Source organism: Podarcis filfolensis, assembly GCF_964270895.1.
Source record: "Podarcis filfolensis genome assembly, chromosome: 14".
Taxonomy (NCBI): Eukaryota; Metazoa; Chordata; class Lepidosauria; order Squamata; family Lacertidae; genus Podarcis; species Podarcis filfolensis.
Window position 1 is genome coordinate 13555427 of NC_139616.1, and position 15796 is coordinate 13571222.

General features: G+C 46.2%; 1 protein-coding gene across 2 annotated transcripts in view; it reads right to left on the reverse strand.

Annotated features, from left to right (window-relative positions):
• LOC310749431 (NAD(P) transhydrogenase, mitochondrial-like) overlaps positions 1-15796 on the reverse strand; it is a 76731-nt gene continuing 60935 nt past the window's right edge. For both annotated transcript variants that reach the window (XM_083586338.1, XM_083586339.1), the window contains 6 exons: positions 14900-15079; positions 12909-13068; positions 8345-8426; positions 5829-5947; positions 1021-1136; positions 1-222 (listed from right to left, as the gene is read on the reverse strand). In XM_083586338.1, coding sequence (XP_083442464.1) covers positions 70-222; positions 1021-1136; positions 5829-5947; positions 8345-8426; positions 12909-13068; positions 14900-15079 — 810 coding nt within the window. In that variant the 3' untranslated portion in view covers positions 1-69. The remainder of the gene's footprint in view (positions 223-1020; positions 1137-5828; positions 5948-8344; positions 8427-12908; positions 13069-14899; positions 15080-15796) is intronic.

The following is a 15796-nucleotide window of genomic DNA, read 5'->3' on the forward strand; positions in this document are numbered from 1 at the left end:
TGAATGGTACTAAACAAGGTTTATTGTTGGGTGGCTGGTGCCCTATGTTTTTACACACAACATGGAATACTAGTGGGTAGAAATAGATTCCCTAATTTTGGCTTGTAAAGCATCGCAGGTTTTCTTGGCATCACCAAGCAGCATTGAGGTATTGGGCTTGTAAAAAATGGGGTTGTCAACTGCAGCATACCCAACTCCCAGGGTGCGCTTCATGACAATGACCTGGTGGAGAAACAAAATGGTGGCATGAATAGAGAGATACTCAAGCTATCATAGTGTACCTGCTCTGAAACCATATCATCATCATTATTTCTTAAATTTCTATACCGCCCTTCATCCAAAGATCGCAGGATTGTTCACAATACAAAAAACAAACAAAAACATACCATAATAATAACAAACAAAACCAATACCACTGCCCCAATTTAAAAGGCCATGGATTGTTTAATTATTATATGGTTGAAATCATCAATTCTACGTGGCCCAACTCCATAAAAGTGAGTATTCAAGCACTTAAAGAGACCTTGGAATATTACCACATACAGCTGTGAATTGAAGTGCCTTAAAGCTTTAGACATGGAAATATTAAGGAAGATAACTTTGGTAGGGCTGCCAAACGTCTATACAATTCCAAAGGCGGAACGGACTTGATGTCTGGGGGGAACAAGTCAATTGAAAAATCGTGTTTTGGGGGGTTTTCCTTAAAAAAGCTCAACAACTTTCAGGGTGTCCTGGTTTTTACTCTTTGAAATATGGCAACCCTAAACTTTAGTGGAAACCTTTCCATTTTTAACTGGGCGTAAGTACCTGTAACTAAGCGAAGTAGACAATTAGGTACACATGCCATAATACAGTCTTATGAATCCTCTTTGTTAAAGGCATGTTCTTCACGACGCAAGACTAGCCCTGTCAGAACAGGCCAGGGATCCATCAAGAATGAGGAACCTGTGCCCGATTCTCATGGGTTGAGATGTAAAGGGAATTCTGTTGGAGGCTATCACAAAAGAATCAATCCCTTACCTGCTTAGATTTCCAGACCTCCAATACAGGCATACCAGCTATAATTGAATTTGGATCTTCTTGTGCTGCAGAGTTCACAGTGTCGTTGGCACCGATTACCAAAGTCAGATCTGTGTCTGAGAGGCAGAAGAAAACTCATCAGCACTTCAGAAACTTGAAAAGCTACTGTCTTTTGTCAGGACTTTCAAACTCGCTGGCAGACAACTGCTTAATTCCCTTGGGATGCGGAGACAGATAAAACATCTAAGCATGTAAATCTTATAAACATATAAATCCGGAGGCCAGAGAGAAAAGAAAACATGATAAAGAAATTGAACAGGTACAATGAGGAGAAAGGAACAGAGAGGTTTTGTCTTTCTTAGTTCAGGACTTGTACATAGGGAGGGAGACATTCAACCAAACATCCGAAGGAAAACTCCCTCAAGCCAACTAGGGCACATGCCACCACATCTAAATATGCACTATGAGGCCACCTGAGACTCAAGCAATAACAACAGAAGCACCTCCAATCTGCATATCCACTCCTTCAGCGGGAGTGTAACCCCATCAAAAGCAGGAAATCTTTCATGCATCCAATCTGGGGTACCACCCACTAACACTGCCTCAGTTTTATCTGGATTGAGCTTCAGTTTATTGCCTCTTATCCAGTCCATTACTGAGGCAAGACAATGGTCCAGCACTTCCACTGCCACACCTGCCACACCTGCAGATGAAATAAATAAAAAAATTGTCCAGTGGCACCTTAGAGACCAACTAAGTTTGTTCTGGGTATAAGAAGTGTGCATGCACACAAAAGCTTATACCCAAAACAAACATAGTTGGTCTCTAAGGTGCTGCTGGACAATTTTTTATTTTTTAAAAATTATTATGACTGTGTCAGACCAACACAGGAGAAGGAGAAGTAGAGCTGTGCGTCATCAGCTGTAACAGAAAACTTGGGCACTCCATGCTGATGCTCAATCGCACATGAGTCTTATGCATGTTATTTCTCTTCCTCAAACAGGAAGAAATTGACACAATTTGTCCCTCTGCTGAGTGCCTGGGTCATACATTACACCATCCAGGGGTCCCTTTACCTTTACCTTTATGATGCAGGAGGGATAGTAGTCTCTACTGCACTGGTTAAGTCCCTTCACCGAAGGACCAACAATGAACTCTGATTGACAGCTGAAAATTATTACAAAGGAAAACTCATGACTTAATGACATGCCCTCTTCCAAAGAAGCAACGGGCAATCTTCTCAATTAGCTGAACCCAACAACGGTGTTAAGAAGTGTGAGATTCAATATTCACAACTCGATTTGAAAGGTTACTTTTCATATGATGCCAGTGGCCCAGATGGTTTACCAAGATCATTTTTGCAATATGAAAGTAGCAGCCTTTTAATGAAATAGGAAGGGTATGATTAATTTATATAATTTAAATTATAATTTATGAGCATCTGGATTTTGGTGGGGGGGACACTTTCATTTCAAAGCACAGATTTTTAAGACGGAGGCTTGAGATTACTTCCGAGCTCCTTTTTGAAATTCATTTTCCGTTCTCTTTTTGGCTGCCTTCTGATTTCCACAAGCGTTCTGCTTCTTTCATTGCTTAAAGAGATTTTACGCAGGAGACTTGCTGGAGCACCAGCTTGACAGCTGTAAGCTGCTGATTCATAGATGCATTGTTCGCTCGATCATTTAATTCTTGTCCAGCAGCATCATGCTATAAAACTTGACCTCCCCAATGAAACATCAAAAGGCTCTTGCATCTCTCAGCTCATTCTAGAAGAGAAAGTCTGGGGAAGCAGACCACCTCTGAAGTCAGCTGAGAAAGTAATGCTACACAAGCAGAACCGCTTTCCAGAATAGCCCTCTGAAAATCTGATGCTCGCAATATGATGGCCCAAAGCCACTGAGAGAGGTTTGAACAAATAGTAGTACACCTAGGGTGTAGGCTTCAGGTGTGTAGCTGGTGCAGATTGCTATGGGGCTCATGTTATGAAAATGATGTATAGATGGTACTTAACCCCTGTTTAATTGGCGAAGATCTACCACAATTGTGATAATTTATGTTGGAAATGTAAAGAAAAAGAAGGTACTTTCTATCATATGTGGTGGACTTGCTCCAAGGTTAAAGACTTCTGGGGAAAAAAATATAATGAATTTTAAAAAATGATGAAATATACTTTTATGAAGAAACCAGAGGCCTTTCTCCTTGGAATAACAGGTTCTGAACTGGCCAAAAAAAATGTTAAAGTATTTTTGTATGCCACAACTGCTGCACGGATTTTACTAGCCCCAAAATGGAAAACACAAGAACTACCAATGATAGAAGAATGGCAGATGAAGATGATGGAGTTTATGGAGCTGGCTGATCTCACCGGGAGAATCCATGACCAGAAAGAAGAGGAATACCAAGAAGACTGGAAGAAATTTAAAGACTATTTGAATAAATATTGTAATATTAAAGATATGTAATCACTTGAAAGAATCGATTAGGCCTAGGATTAAATTGGGATTAAATAAACAAATAAGAAAATGTACGATAAGAAAAGTTAGGAAATATGATTATGACTGTGATATTGTTTTATGAAATAATGATATTGGAAACTGCTATATATAATTACTAAGAAACTCAGATGGAAGAGATTTGAGGAAGTCAAGTAATATGTTTATGAAGATGGATTTTGAGTAATTAATTAAGTTTCAGTTTATGTGGTGATTTGATGTATTTTATGTTCTTTTTTCTTTTCCCTTTTTTGGTTTGATTCTTTTTTCTTTATTATTGTTGGCTTTTTCTTCTGTTATGTTTATGTATGGAAAATTATATATATATATACCGTATTTTTCGCACCATAGGACGCACTTTTTCCCCTCCAAAAATGAAGGGGAAATGTGTGTGCGTCCTATGGTGCGAATGCAGGCTTTCGCTGAAGCCTGGAGAGTGAGAGAGGTCGGTGCGCACCGACCCCTCACGCTCTCCAGGCTTCGCACACCTCTCTGCAAGCAGCGGGAGCCCAGCGCTGGGCTCCCGCTGCTTGCGGAGACTTGCCTGCATGCCGAAGCCTGCGCGCGCTGAACTCAGCGCGTCCAGGCTTCGCGGACCTCTCCGCAAGCAGCGGGAGCGCTCCCGCTGCTTGCGGAGAGTTGCCAGCATGCCGAAGCCTGCGCGCGCTGAAATCAGCGCGCCCAGGCTTCGCGGACCTCTCCGCAAACAGCGGGAGCGCTCCCGCTGCTTGCAGAGAGTTGCCTGCATGCCGAAGCCTGCGCGCGCTGAACTCAGTGCGTCCAGGCTTCGCGGACCTCTCCGCAAGCAGCGGGAGCGCTCCCGCTGCTTGCGGAGAGTTGCCAGCATGCCGAAGCCTGCGCGCGCTGAACTCAGTGCGTCCAGGCTTCGCGGACCTCTCCGCAAGCAGCGGGAGCGCTCCCGCTGCTTGCGGAGAGTTGCCAGCATACCGAAGCCTGCGCGCGCTGAAATCAGCGCGCCCAGGCTTCGCGGACCTCTCCGCAAACAGCGGGAGCGCTCCCGCTGCTTGCGGAGAGTTGCCAGCATGCCGAAGCCTGCGCGCGCTGAAATCAGCGCGCCCAGGCTTCGCGGACCTCTCCGCAAACAGCGGGAGCGCTCCCGCTGCTTGCAGAGAGTTGCCTGCATGCCGAAGCCTGCGCGCGCTGAACTCAGTGCGTCCAGGCTTCGCGGACCTCTCCGCAAGCAGCGGGAGCGCTCCCGCTGCTTGCGGAGAGTTGCCAGCATACCGAAGCCTGCGCGCGCTGAAATCAGCGCGCCCAGGCTTCGCGGACCTCTCCGCAAACAGCGGGAGCGCTCCCGCTGCTTGCGGAGAGTTGCCAGCATACCGAAGCCTGCGCGCGCTGAAATCAGCGCGCCCAGGCTTCGCGGACCTCTCCGCAAACAGCGGGAGCGCTCCCGCTGCTTGCGGAGAGTTGCCAGCATGCCGAAGCCTGCGCGCGCTGAGATCAGCGCGCCCAGGCTTCGCGGACCTCTCCGCAAACAGCGGGAGCGCTCCCGCTGCTTGCGGAGAGTTGCCAGCATACCGAAGCCTGCGCGCGCTGAAATCAGCGCGCCCAGGCTTCGCGGACCTCTCCGCAAACAGCGGGAGCGCTCCCGCTGCTTGCGGAGAGTTGCCAGCATGCCGAAGCCTGCGCGCGCTGAGATCAGCGCGCCCAGGCTTCGCGGACCTCTCCGCAAACAGCGGGAGCGGTCCCGCTGCTTGCGGAGAGTTGCCAGCATGCCGAAGCCTGCGCGCGCTGAAATCAGCGCGCCCAGGCTTCGCGGACCTCTCCGCAAACAGCGGGAGCGGTCCCGCTGCTTGCGGAGAGTTGCCAGCATGCCGAAGCCTGCGCGCGCTGAAATCAGCGCGCCCAGGCTTCGCGGACCTCTCCGCAAACAGCGGGAGCGCTCCCACGGCTTGCAGAGAGCTGCCTGTTTGGGGGCTGGGGTCGGGGGAAGCTCGAGCTTCCCCCGCCCCAGCCCCGCGCCTGGGGGGGGAAAATAATTTTTCCCCTTTATTTCCCCCCCAAAAAACTGGGTGCGCCCTATGGTCCGGTGCGCCCTATGGTGCGAACAATACGGTATATATATATTTTAAAAAAAAGATTGCTATGGGGCTCAGCTAAAGTTGATACCTGGAGAGCTTCTATGGGAGAAGTCAGAGGAGGATAGGAGACAAGGGCAAATAGCACTTGAGACAGCATGATTATTCTTTGGCCTAATTGCAAAAGCACACAATACAACTAACTTTCTCAGCATGGTTTAAATAAAAGATAAGCTGTTATTTATTTCTCTCTCTCTCCACCCTCATTCTTTACCTGGGAAATCTTCATTTATCTCGTCCATTTCCAGCACAACGTCATAAGGGACACCGGCTTCTGCCAACAGAACGTTCAGCTGCCCTGGCATACGGCCTGCCACCGGATGGATGCCAAACCTGGAAACAAAGAGAGAAAAGGAATGGCCGCATTGCGTCCAAGACATGCTGAACTAATAAAAAGAAACTGATAAATGTTAGCAATGCTACGCAGGCGGCGGCAGGCCAGCTTCAGGCTTGCCTACCTCCTGATTGAACCACTAAGGAAAGAGAGTGATGGGTAGCAAAGAGAGCCTGCATTCGTGAAAGGCAATTTCAATGGGTGAGCACAGATGGTCAGAACCTATTGTGAGAAGTGCAATAGCAGGGACTATTCAGCAAGAGTCTTAAGTGGTTAGGTCTGTTATTGGTCTGAATGACAGCAAACTCCAATTGGCTGGAGGCTGTAGTTAGTTGGGAGTTAAGTGTCAGTATGAAAGTGTCAGCTGAGTTTTCACAATTGCAAGTGTTGGAGGGAAAAGTATTTCTTAATCAGTTTTTACCCTATGTACCCTATGAAAGAAAAAAGTTCTTTGTTTATTTATCCTCATATTATGTGCTGCTTTTATTCAGCTCACGTTGAGTAAATTAGGATCAGTTTCTTTTCTCTTTGGACTCTGGTCTGATCTATTTCAGTTACTCTGCTAATATCTGTGAGGTACGCTAGGGCAAGAGAGTGTAATTGGTCCCTGGTTCTGAATGGGGCAACTGTGCCCCTGAAGGACCAGGTACGCAGCCTGGGAGACATTTTGGAGTCACAGATGTCCATAGAGGCACAGGTCAATTCTGTGTCCAGGGCAGCTGTCTACCAGCTCCACCTGGTACGCAGGCTGAGACCCTACCTGCCCACGGACTGTCTCGCCAGAGTGGTGCATGCTCTAGTTATATCCTGCTTGGACTACTGCAATGCGCTCTACGTGGGGCTACCTTTGAAGGTGACCCGGAAACTACAACTAATCCAGAATGCGGCAGCTAGGCTGGTGACGGAGTGGCCGCTGAGACCATATCACATCAGTCCTGAAATACCTACATTGGCTCCCAGTACGTTTCTGAGCACAATTCAAAGTGTTGTTGCTGACCTTTAAAGCCCTAAACGGCCGTGGCCCAGTATACCTGAAGGAGCATCTCCACCCCCAGGAGACAGGTTACAGGGGACCAGGCAGGGGGCCTTCTCAGTAGTGGCGCCCGCCTTGTGGAATGCCCTCCCCATCAGATGTCAAGGAAATAAACAACTATCGGACTTTTAGAAGACATCTCAAGGCAACCCTGTTTAGGGAAGTTTTTAATGTTTGATGTTTTATCGTGTTTTTAATATTCTGTTGAGAGCCGTCCAGAGTGGCTGGGGGAACCCAGCCAGATGGTAGGGGTATAAATAAATAAATTATTATTCTTATTCTTATTATTATTGGCTCAATTACTCCTACCAAGTTTCATACCTAAGCAGAGTTCCATATCCACATGTCCCTCATCCATGTCTGGAACTCAGACAGCCAAACTAGATGTGATAACAATCATGAAACTTGGTTGGACTCTGTTTAAGGCAGCTTCCTGTATTCCTAATGGAGGAACGGCAGTGTTCTGAGATGGAAGGAAATGTAGACTTCCGGCAGCCTAGGAAGCATAAAATGCCTTGGCAGAAAGGCAGTCTATAAAGGTGATTAATTAATTAATTAATAATAAACAAGGGGCATATTGCTATTTGTTGTGGTGGCAGAGCACTACAGGGTGCAGAGGAGAAAATGTGTTGAAGTTGCCACTATTTTTAATGTGTAGATGCGCCGTGCCATGGGATTGAGTGGCCCAGTGCAAAAGAAGACAGGGCATTCAGTAGATGTGGCTCATCATAAAATAGCTCTCCAATACACTGGACTGACTCTTTATAACCTTTTGAACCAGCAAAGCTGTTTGTTCTGTTCTGCTAACCAGTGGTCTTTTGTGATGGTACTCACAGAGTACAGTCTTTTTTTTTTTTTTTTTTTTGCTGCCACAGGCAGCCATTTTGTGCCGGCACCCACAACATGAGTACTGTACAGTGGTACTTCGGTTTACGAACTTAATCCGTTCCTGAAGTCTGTTCTTAAACCAAATCTGTTCTTAAACCGAGGTACCACTGTACAAACAACTCATTCCCTACCACAAAAAACAACCACTGCTGTTAGCTATGAGTTTGAGTTTTATGATGTTTCACGTTAGCAGGACCCAGTAGGAGGAGAGAGATGAAAGGAGGGGAATGAAGACAGAAGGAAAAGAAATGGCCAGCCATTTCTCGTGGGTGAAGGGTAGATACAAACAGGTCTTATGATATGCCTCCACATAGCAAGGTCATCTTTTTAAAGGATTATCTCACTCCATAGGAGTGCCATCAAAGCTGTTACTGCAGAGTTAATGGTTGCAGATCATACCAGATCTCCGGGGACTAAAGCTAATTTTCTTATTAGTAATATAACCTGTTTATACCAGCATATTGATCACACTTGCCTGACTTTCTTCCCTTGTTCATTAAGCATCTTTACCATGTCAGCAATAGGATACTGAGCTTTGGCTGCACAAAGGCCCCAACCTATAATGACGAGAGAAAAGAAATCAGAGCTTAAGCAATTGCTTAATATCTCCCAGGTCTGAATTCCCAACCAAATCTAAGGCTACATACACACCGACATTCAAAGCATATGGCTTCCCCACAAAGAATCCTGGGAACTGTAGTGTAGCCTCCCACAGAGCTGTAGTTCCCAGCACCCTCAATAAACTACAGTTCCCAGGATTCTCTGGGGGAAATAGATGTGCTTTAAATGTATGGTTTGTGTATGCAGCACATCTCAAAGTGCATGTTCACATTTATCCCTTTAACACTCATCTCCCAATAGCACCTCTTCATTTGTTGTCTTTTCCTGTGGTGCAACTTTAGATTTAAAAACTCATGGGACAAAAAAATGGTCCCCCCTTTTTTTGTTTATGCTATTCTGTCAAATAGAGTAGCTGGCATGTCTTGCACAGTCTGTGTCATATTCAGGAGCAGTAAATTGAACTGCATGCTGTCCCAATAAGTAGTGGAAAGCTTTAGGTTTGGAACATTCTAGGCAATATAGTTTCAGTATGTTCCCTCGTCACCTGGCAGGCCAAGCACCAGAGCATGCCACCCTGAAGGAGCGTCTCCACCCCCATCGTTCTGCCTGGACACTGAGGTCCAGTGCTGAGGGCCTTCTGGTGGTTCCCTTGCTGTGAGAAGCCAAGTTACAGGGAACCAGGCAGAGGGCCTTCTCAGTAGTGGCACCCGCCCTGTGGAACGCCCTCCCACCAGATGTCAAAGAGAACAACAAGTACCAGACTTTTAGAAGACATCTGAAGCCAGCCCTGTTTAGGGAAGCTTTTAATGTTTAATAGACTATTGTATTTTACTATTCTGTTGGAAGCCGCCCAGAGTGGCTGGGGAAACCCAGCCAGATGGGCAGGGTATAAATAATAAATTATTATCCTTGGGCAAAAGCTGGGCCCACCCCCACTGACATGGGGCCAATCTGGGTCCCCCTTTTGGGGGGAAATGGGAAAATGCTGCTCCATCTCTAGTCATTCTGGGCGCTGTTTGCATGGTCAGAGAAGACAGCTGTGAGAGCCAGCAGCAGCAGCAGCAACAGTGCTAGGAGGTTCCAGGCCCCCAGCTACTCCGACCACCATCGCCAGCCCTAGATTTAAACAAAGATTCTGTGGCCCTTTTATCTGGCTGCAAATATATACCAAGGGTCCACAGTGGCCCACCAATAAGCAAAAAGTCTTACCAGAGTATATAACAACCGTAGAACATCAACCCAATGGTATGAAATTTAAGACAGACATTTAGGAGCAAATGGAGGTGGAGGTAGCATAAAGAAAACCAATACAACCCTCTGCTAAAACCCTACTAGGAAACAACCAGAGGATTCCCAATCCTCCCAAACACTCTGCAGTGTTGAATTCAGAACTCAGTCTTTAGTTCCCCTACAAACTTTCATTGCACAGAGTTCTCCCATCTCTTGAGGGAGAGGAATTTTGGTATTATGACCAGGAGGAAATATCTGAGCACACCAAGCATGTAAAATATATATTTTAAAGTAAGGTTACCAGATTTTTTTCAATGAATCCGGGGATTGATTAAATAAATAAATAAACACACGTTCAGGACGTTGATGCTGCAGCGATGGCAGTGGCAGAGGGGCGGCCGCCACCTTGACCTCAAGTGCCACGTTTCCCCTTTCTCCGAGGCTTCTATCTCCTTTCTCCATGAGCCTGGGCAGCCCCTGAGTTGTTGGTTCTTTGGTGGTGGTGGTGGGGAAGCGATGCGCGTTGGGTCAGGCATGGAAGGCGGAGAAGGAGGGCCAACAGCGGCAGCGACGGCGGCGAGGGCAGCGCGATGCCTCCCTTCCCATCAGAGCAGCCCCAATCCCATTCCTACTTGCGTGCAAGCAGGAGGGGACGGGATCCCTCAGCTGGGAAGCGAAGCTTCACACTGCGCAATGCCTCCCTTCTCATCGGAGCAGCCCCAATCCCATTTGTACTTGCGTGCAAGCAGGAGGGGACGGGGATCCCTCAGCTGGGAAGGGAGACTTCCCAATGCCTAACTGGGAGATCCCTGCCCCCTCCTGCTTGCACGCAAGCTCCGATAGGCAGCATGAAGCCTCCCTTCACCGCTTAGTTGCTGGGGTCAGGGAAGGTGGAGGCAGCCCAGAAGCTGCATCTTAGAGCCCCTGCACCACCATCATATGGGGACCTCTGAGCATCTCCTGAAGCCAGCCAGAGCCAACTGCTCCAGGCTGCTGAAATACTGCCACTGCTGCGTTTCCCGGGGACATTAGATGAGATCCGGGGACGGAATTTGCCGGGGACTTATTTGCAAATCCGGGGACTGTCCCCGGGAAACGAGGACGTCTGGTAACCCTATTTTAAAGCATGACTGAAAAAACATCTCTGAAGTATTAAATTCATGCTCTCTCATCCCACCTCCCTCAAAAGCAGAATGTTTAGATGGGGAATAATGGACTTAGACATGTTCATTTTCTGTTCCTGCAAGAGGTTTGAACTATCAGAGCCCAAGAAGAGATAGGCCTGGCCTATCCAGGCTGAAGTTGTCCTGCCAAGACCACCAGCTGGTTTAATTGAATGCTCCTGCAAACAACTCAATGCCCCTAGCAGGGGAATTTTCCCTGTCAATGAGATCAGTGACTTGCATCTTCTTTTTGGTTTGTTTCTTTTTTGCTATGAACTCAGGCTCATCCAGTAGGACATATTTTTCTGGTTTCCTATAAAAATAAGAGGAGGAATGCTTTTCTGGAGAATTCAAAGACCACGTGGTACAGTGTCTCATGGTCAAATAATGTAGCTTGGAAATGGACAAGAAAATCAGAATAGCATCAAACCCCCTGGAGTCATTATGCTTCCCAGCCCTGTAATAATGAAGAAGAAGTGCCACAGAAGAGCTATTAGTCTATTCCAGACAGAATGCATGTTCAAGTCACAAAATGAAGCCACTCCAGGTGTCATTTATGCCCTTCAAGCTCTGCCACACAGAAAAGAAGCTGGTGTCAGAAGAGTGCAAGATGACTTTGGCACCATCCTGATTTTTCCTCACCCACTCTGTCTTGCTCAGGGGGCCATGGTATATGGGGAAGACAGGAGGACAGGTGGCTTCTTGAAGACAAAATAGAAAAACCCATTCTCCTCTTGAAGCTCCTGAACTTGAGCTCCTGAGAGACTACCCTCCTAAGGACTTGGTAAAGCAGGGCCTTTATTCCTGGTTGTTGTTTTTTTTTTGCTAAGCTGGAGAAAGAAGAGAAGCTCAACTCTGGTTTGCTTCTGAACCCAGTGGTGGAGGAAGCCGCTCGGGCGCCTGGTGTGGTGCACCCAGGGGCAGGGCAAGCCACCCATAGGGGCGGGATGGGGCAGGGCCTCCAGAGTCTGCCCTCCCTTCTCCCACTCAGCCTCCCTACAGCTGGGGGGAAGGCAGCAGGCAGACCATTGGGCAGTGTGGAGCCTGCGCATGCTCAAGCCACTGAGAGACGTGTGGCTTGGGCGCGCTGCAGGCCCCGTGGTGAGTGCTGCCCAGCATTTTGTCACCCCCCTCAGTGGTGACACCTGGGGCGGCCTGCACCCACCACACACCCCTTCCTCCACCCCTGTCCGAACCTTCTCCATCTAGAATCTGGTAGAACTGTCAGTTAGCTCTAGGGATGCCGAGAATTCTGACAAAAAACAGAAACGGGAGTAGAAATTGCCAATGTTGGCTTATTTGTCCCCTCTCCGGAAAGGAAATAAATCCAGCTGATAACATCGATATATGCTGTTGTCGTTTTTAGCCTGCAAACGATACATAATCGATTGCATCCATGCCCCCCCCAATTGCATTATTTTTTGTTTGTGGTGGAACGAATACAGTGGAATAATATAATGACAACGTAATTTCTTACGTAAATTACATAAGTTAAATCATTTTGCTGGCGCAGACAGCAAAACAAGTAATGCAGTTTTAGCAGAAGATGAACTCCGGTGGAATGGAAGCAGTGCTGCATGCAATGAACAAAGGGTAGAAAGGAAAATGAAGCCTTCTTACATCCTGAATCAGCTTTCAGTTTCAGAAATTTCTCCAAGTCTCCTTCCCACTGTTTTAGAAAAGGACATTTCTGGTCAGTGACATTACGCACTTTTCTGAGGTACAGACTCATTCCAGGTCAACTTGTTTGTTTGTCTCAGCACACAACTGAAGTTCAGTTCTCAGCCTTGACCACTAAGTGGCCTAGCCAACCTCACCTCATATGAACTTCTAATCATCTCAGCTGAGGCACAGATGTCAGCAGAGACTGATGTGACTAACAGCATTTGCCTTAACAAGTAGGCAATTAGAGATTGCTTACCTTTTCATTCCATATAGTGAAAAGTTATTTGTTAATTGGGAAAATAAATATGGATATTTGGGAACTGCACAGATAACAGCAGAACAAGAACCTGAGCAATAACGTTTTCATAGCCCATGTGCATAACTACTAAACAATTTAAGAAAGCATTGTCGAACTCTTACCAGGTGTAATGATGATCGAATTAGCTTCCTTGATCATGTCAACAGTTTGATCGATTCCAACTTCAGTGTGTGTTCCAACTATCTCCATGGGCTTTCCTCCAGCCGTAGATGTTGTACCGTATCCACCCAAAATGACATTTGGCAAAGATCGGTTCATGGCCTGGACAAACCATTAGACATATATTAGCAAATGTCAGGTCTAACCAAAACCACTTGGGATATCTGCTTGCCACCTGCGGTGAATGGAGAGGCAGTAAAACTACTTTAACCACTGCTTTACTGAATGCTTAAAACGTGGTTAATTAAAGCCACTAGATTGTATCCACATTAGTCATACTCAGAGTATGGACTGGACTAACTGAGGTCTATTAATTTTAATGGATCTACTCTTGAGTAGAATTTAGTTGGCTACAACCCATTGCTTTCAAACTCATGGTTTCATATCCTGGTTTGTGATCAACTAGGGTTAGGTATTTCGTCATAATGCTTATTCATAGATAAGGAAAGCAAACCACTGTTACACACTATAACTGCACACAGCCTGTTTTGTTAATACCTAAACCCAGTGCATTTTTTTCAGGGGGGAATGCAGGGGTACGCATACCCCTAAACATTCTGTGAATCTAAGTTTGGCCTCATTGGGGGGCAGTATTTCAATAGGAATAGGAAAATGAGAGTACCCCTAAACATTTTTTAGAAAAAAAGCAGTGCCTAAGCCTGTTCCTATAATGTAGGGGTGGGAGGCCTGTGTTGTTGGACTCCAATTCCCATCAAGCTCAGCCAGCATGGCCAATTGTGAGGGATGAGGAGAGTTGTAGTACAGCAACATTCAGAGGGCCACAGGTTCCCTGTTTTCCCTTTAATGGGTACTGCTGACTGATTGTCTTTGTAGAGCTAGCAAGGCTAGATACATCTTTATCATCCAAGGTGGAGACTGAGACATGTGTCCTGTCAGGTTGTGTGTGTACAGTGGTACCTCGGGTTACAGACGCTTCAGGTTACAGACTCCGCTAACCCAGAAATAGTACCTCAGGTTAAGAACTTTGCTTCAGGATGAGAACAGAAATTGGGCTCCGGCGGCACGGCAGCAGCAGGAGGCCCCATTAGCTAAAGTGGTGCTTCAGGTTAAGAACAGTTTCAGGTTAAGAACGGACCTCCGGAATGAATTAAGTACTTAACCCGAGGTACCACTGTATATGACAGGGAGAGAGGTTGGCCTGTTTTCCCTCCTCAACGTGTATATTTGTCAATGATTTTTTAAAGTTGCAAAACAACAGACAAACAAACCCAGCATATATGTCCAGTACTCTTTCCTCACAAGGACATTGATGATGTGGCAGCTGACACCTAGTGACTTAATGATGGTGGCAATGATGATAATTTTATTATTTATACCCTGCCCATCTGGCTGGGTTGCTCCAGCTACTAGATAAAGTGGGGTAGTCATGAAATTATTGCCTTGCTAAATGAAAAATGAAAACACACCAACCACAGGGTGCCTATACTCATCTTATACTGGGGATCAGTGAATCTTGTATATTTTGGTTTCTCTCAGTTTTTCGCCTTTCCAATCTTAAGTTCAGTTCTCTGCATTCCCAAATCAGTTTGCATTTTTTTGAAGGAAAACAAATTCGCACATTATTATTTTTTAAAAAAAGTTCATGAAAATTCACTGGCATTCTACTGCAGATTTCTCCTAATATACACATCTGTATGCAGTTTTGCCCAATATACAAAATTTCACAAAGCAAATTCCTCTACTGTAATGCATATATAAAAATATATATATAATCATGATGTGCATTCTTATGCACATTTCACCCTAGTAGATATGCATTTTTGTACTTGGCTGGAGAACTGTGTGGCAAAATTTGGAGAAGTGTGAGTTTCACAGGTTGGCTGTGCTTCAGTTCTCTGGTTGGAAAGTGCAAATTAGACGCGTTCACCTTCAAAGGAGAACTGATTCAAATTTCTCCCCTGCCCCTACTTACCACACACATGATGTAAGACAGGATAGCTCCGGAAGAACCAATCAAGGCTCCAACAATGGTCATCAGGTTGTTGTCCAGAAGAAACCCCTCTGCGCACAAGGCCCAGCCAGAGTAGCTGTTGAGTACGGTGATCACAACAGGCATATCTGCTCCACCAATAGCTGCCGTCAGGGTTACTCCCTGCCATTTTCACGTGCCAAAAAGGGAAGGTGAACCCAACGTAGGTCAGGTTTAAGTAACAGCAAGAGTGTATAAGGTCCGCATTAGAAAGAAAAGGAGCGGGGAGGAAAGAAATGGGAGTTTAATCAGCAGTATGTGTGAGGCATAGAGATTAAACAAAGACTGCAGTCATACATGGCCAGCACTTTAAGTAAAATTAATGCCAGTGTACTGGAAGAAGCAAAGATCACCAGTGTTAAAGCAATGGTTCTTCAACATCAACTTTGTTGGACTGATCAGGTTGTGTGGATGCCTGATTATCATCTTCCAAAGCAACTACTCTATTCCGAACTTAAAAATGGAAAGCATTAAACAAAAGCCAAATCTAAAAAACTGTAGTATAAACACCAACAATTGGGAAACACTGGCATGTGAGCGCTCCAGTTGGTGAACAGCCTTTACCAAAGGTGTCATGCGCTTTGAAGACACTTGAACTCAGAACGCAAGGGAGAAACGTGCTAAGAGGAAGGCATGCTTGGCAAATCCACACAGTGATCAACTCCCACCCGGAAACCTATGTCTTCAATGGGCTTTGAAGATGCTCAAAATTTGGGCAAAAGGGGGGAATGTGCTAAGAGGAAGGCACGCTTGGCAAACTCCTGCTTGGAAACCTATGTCCCCACTGTGGAAGGACGTGTGGATCCAGAACTGGCCTCCACAGTCACTTACAGACTCACT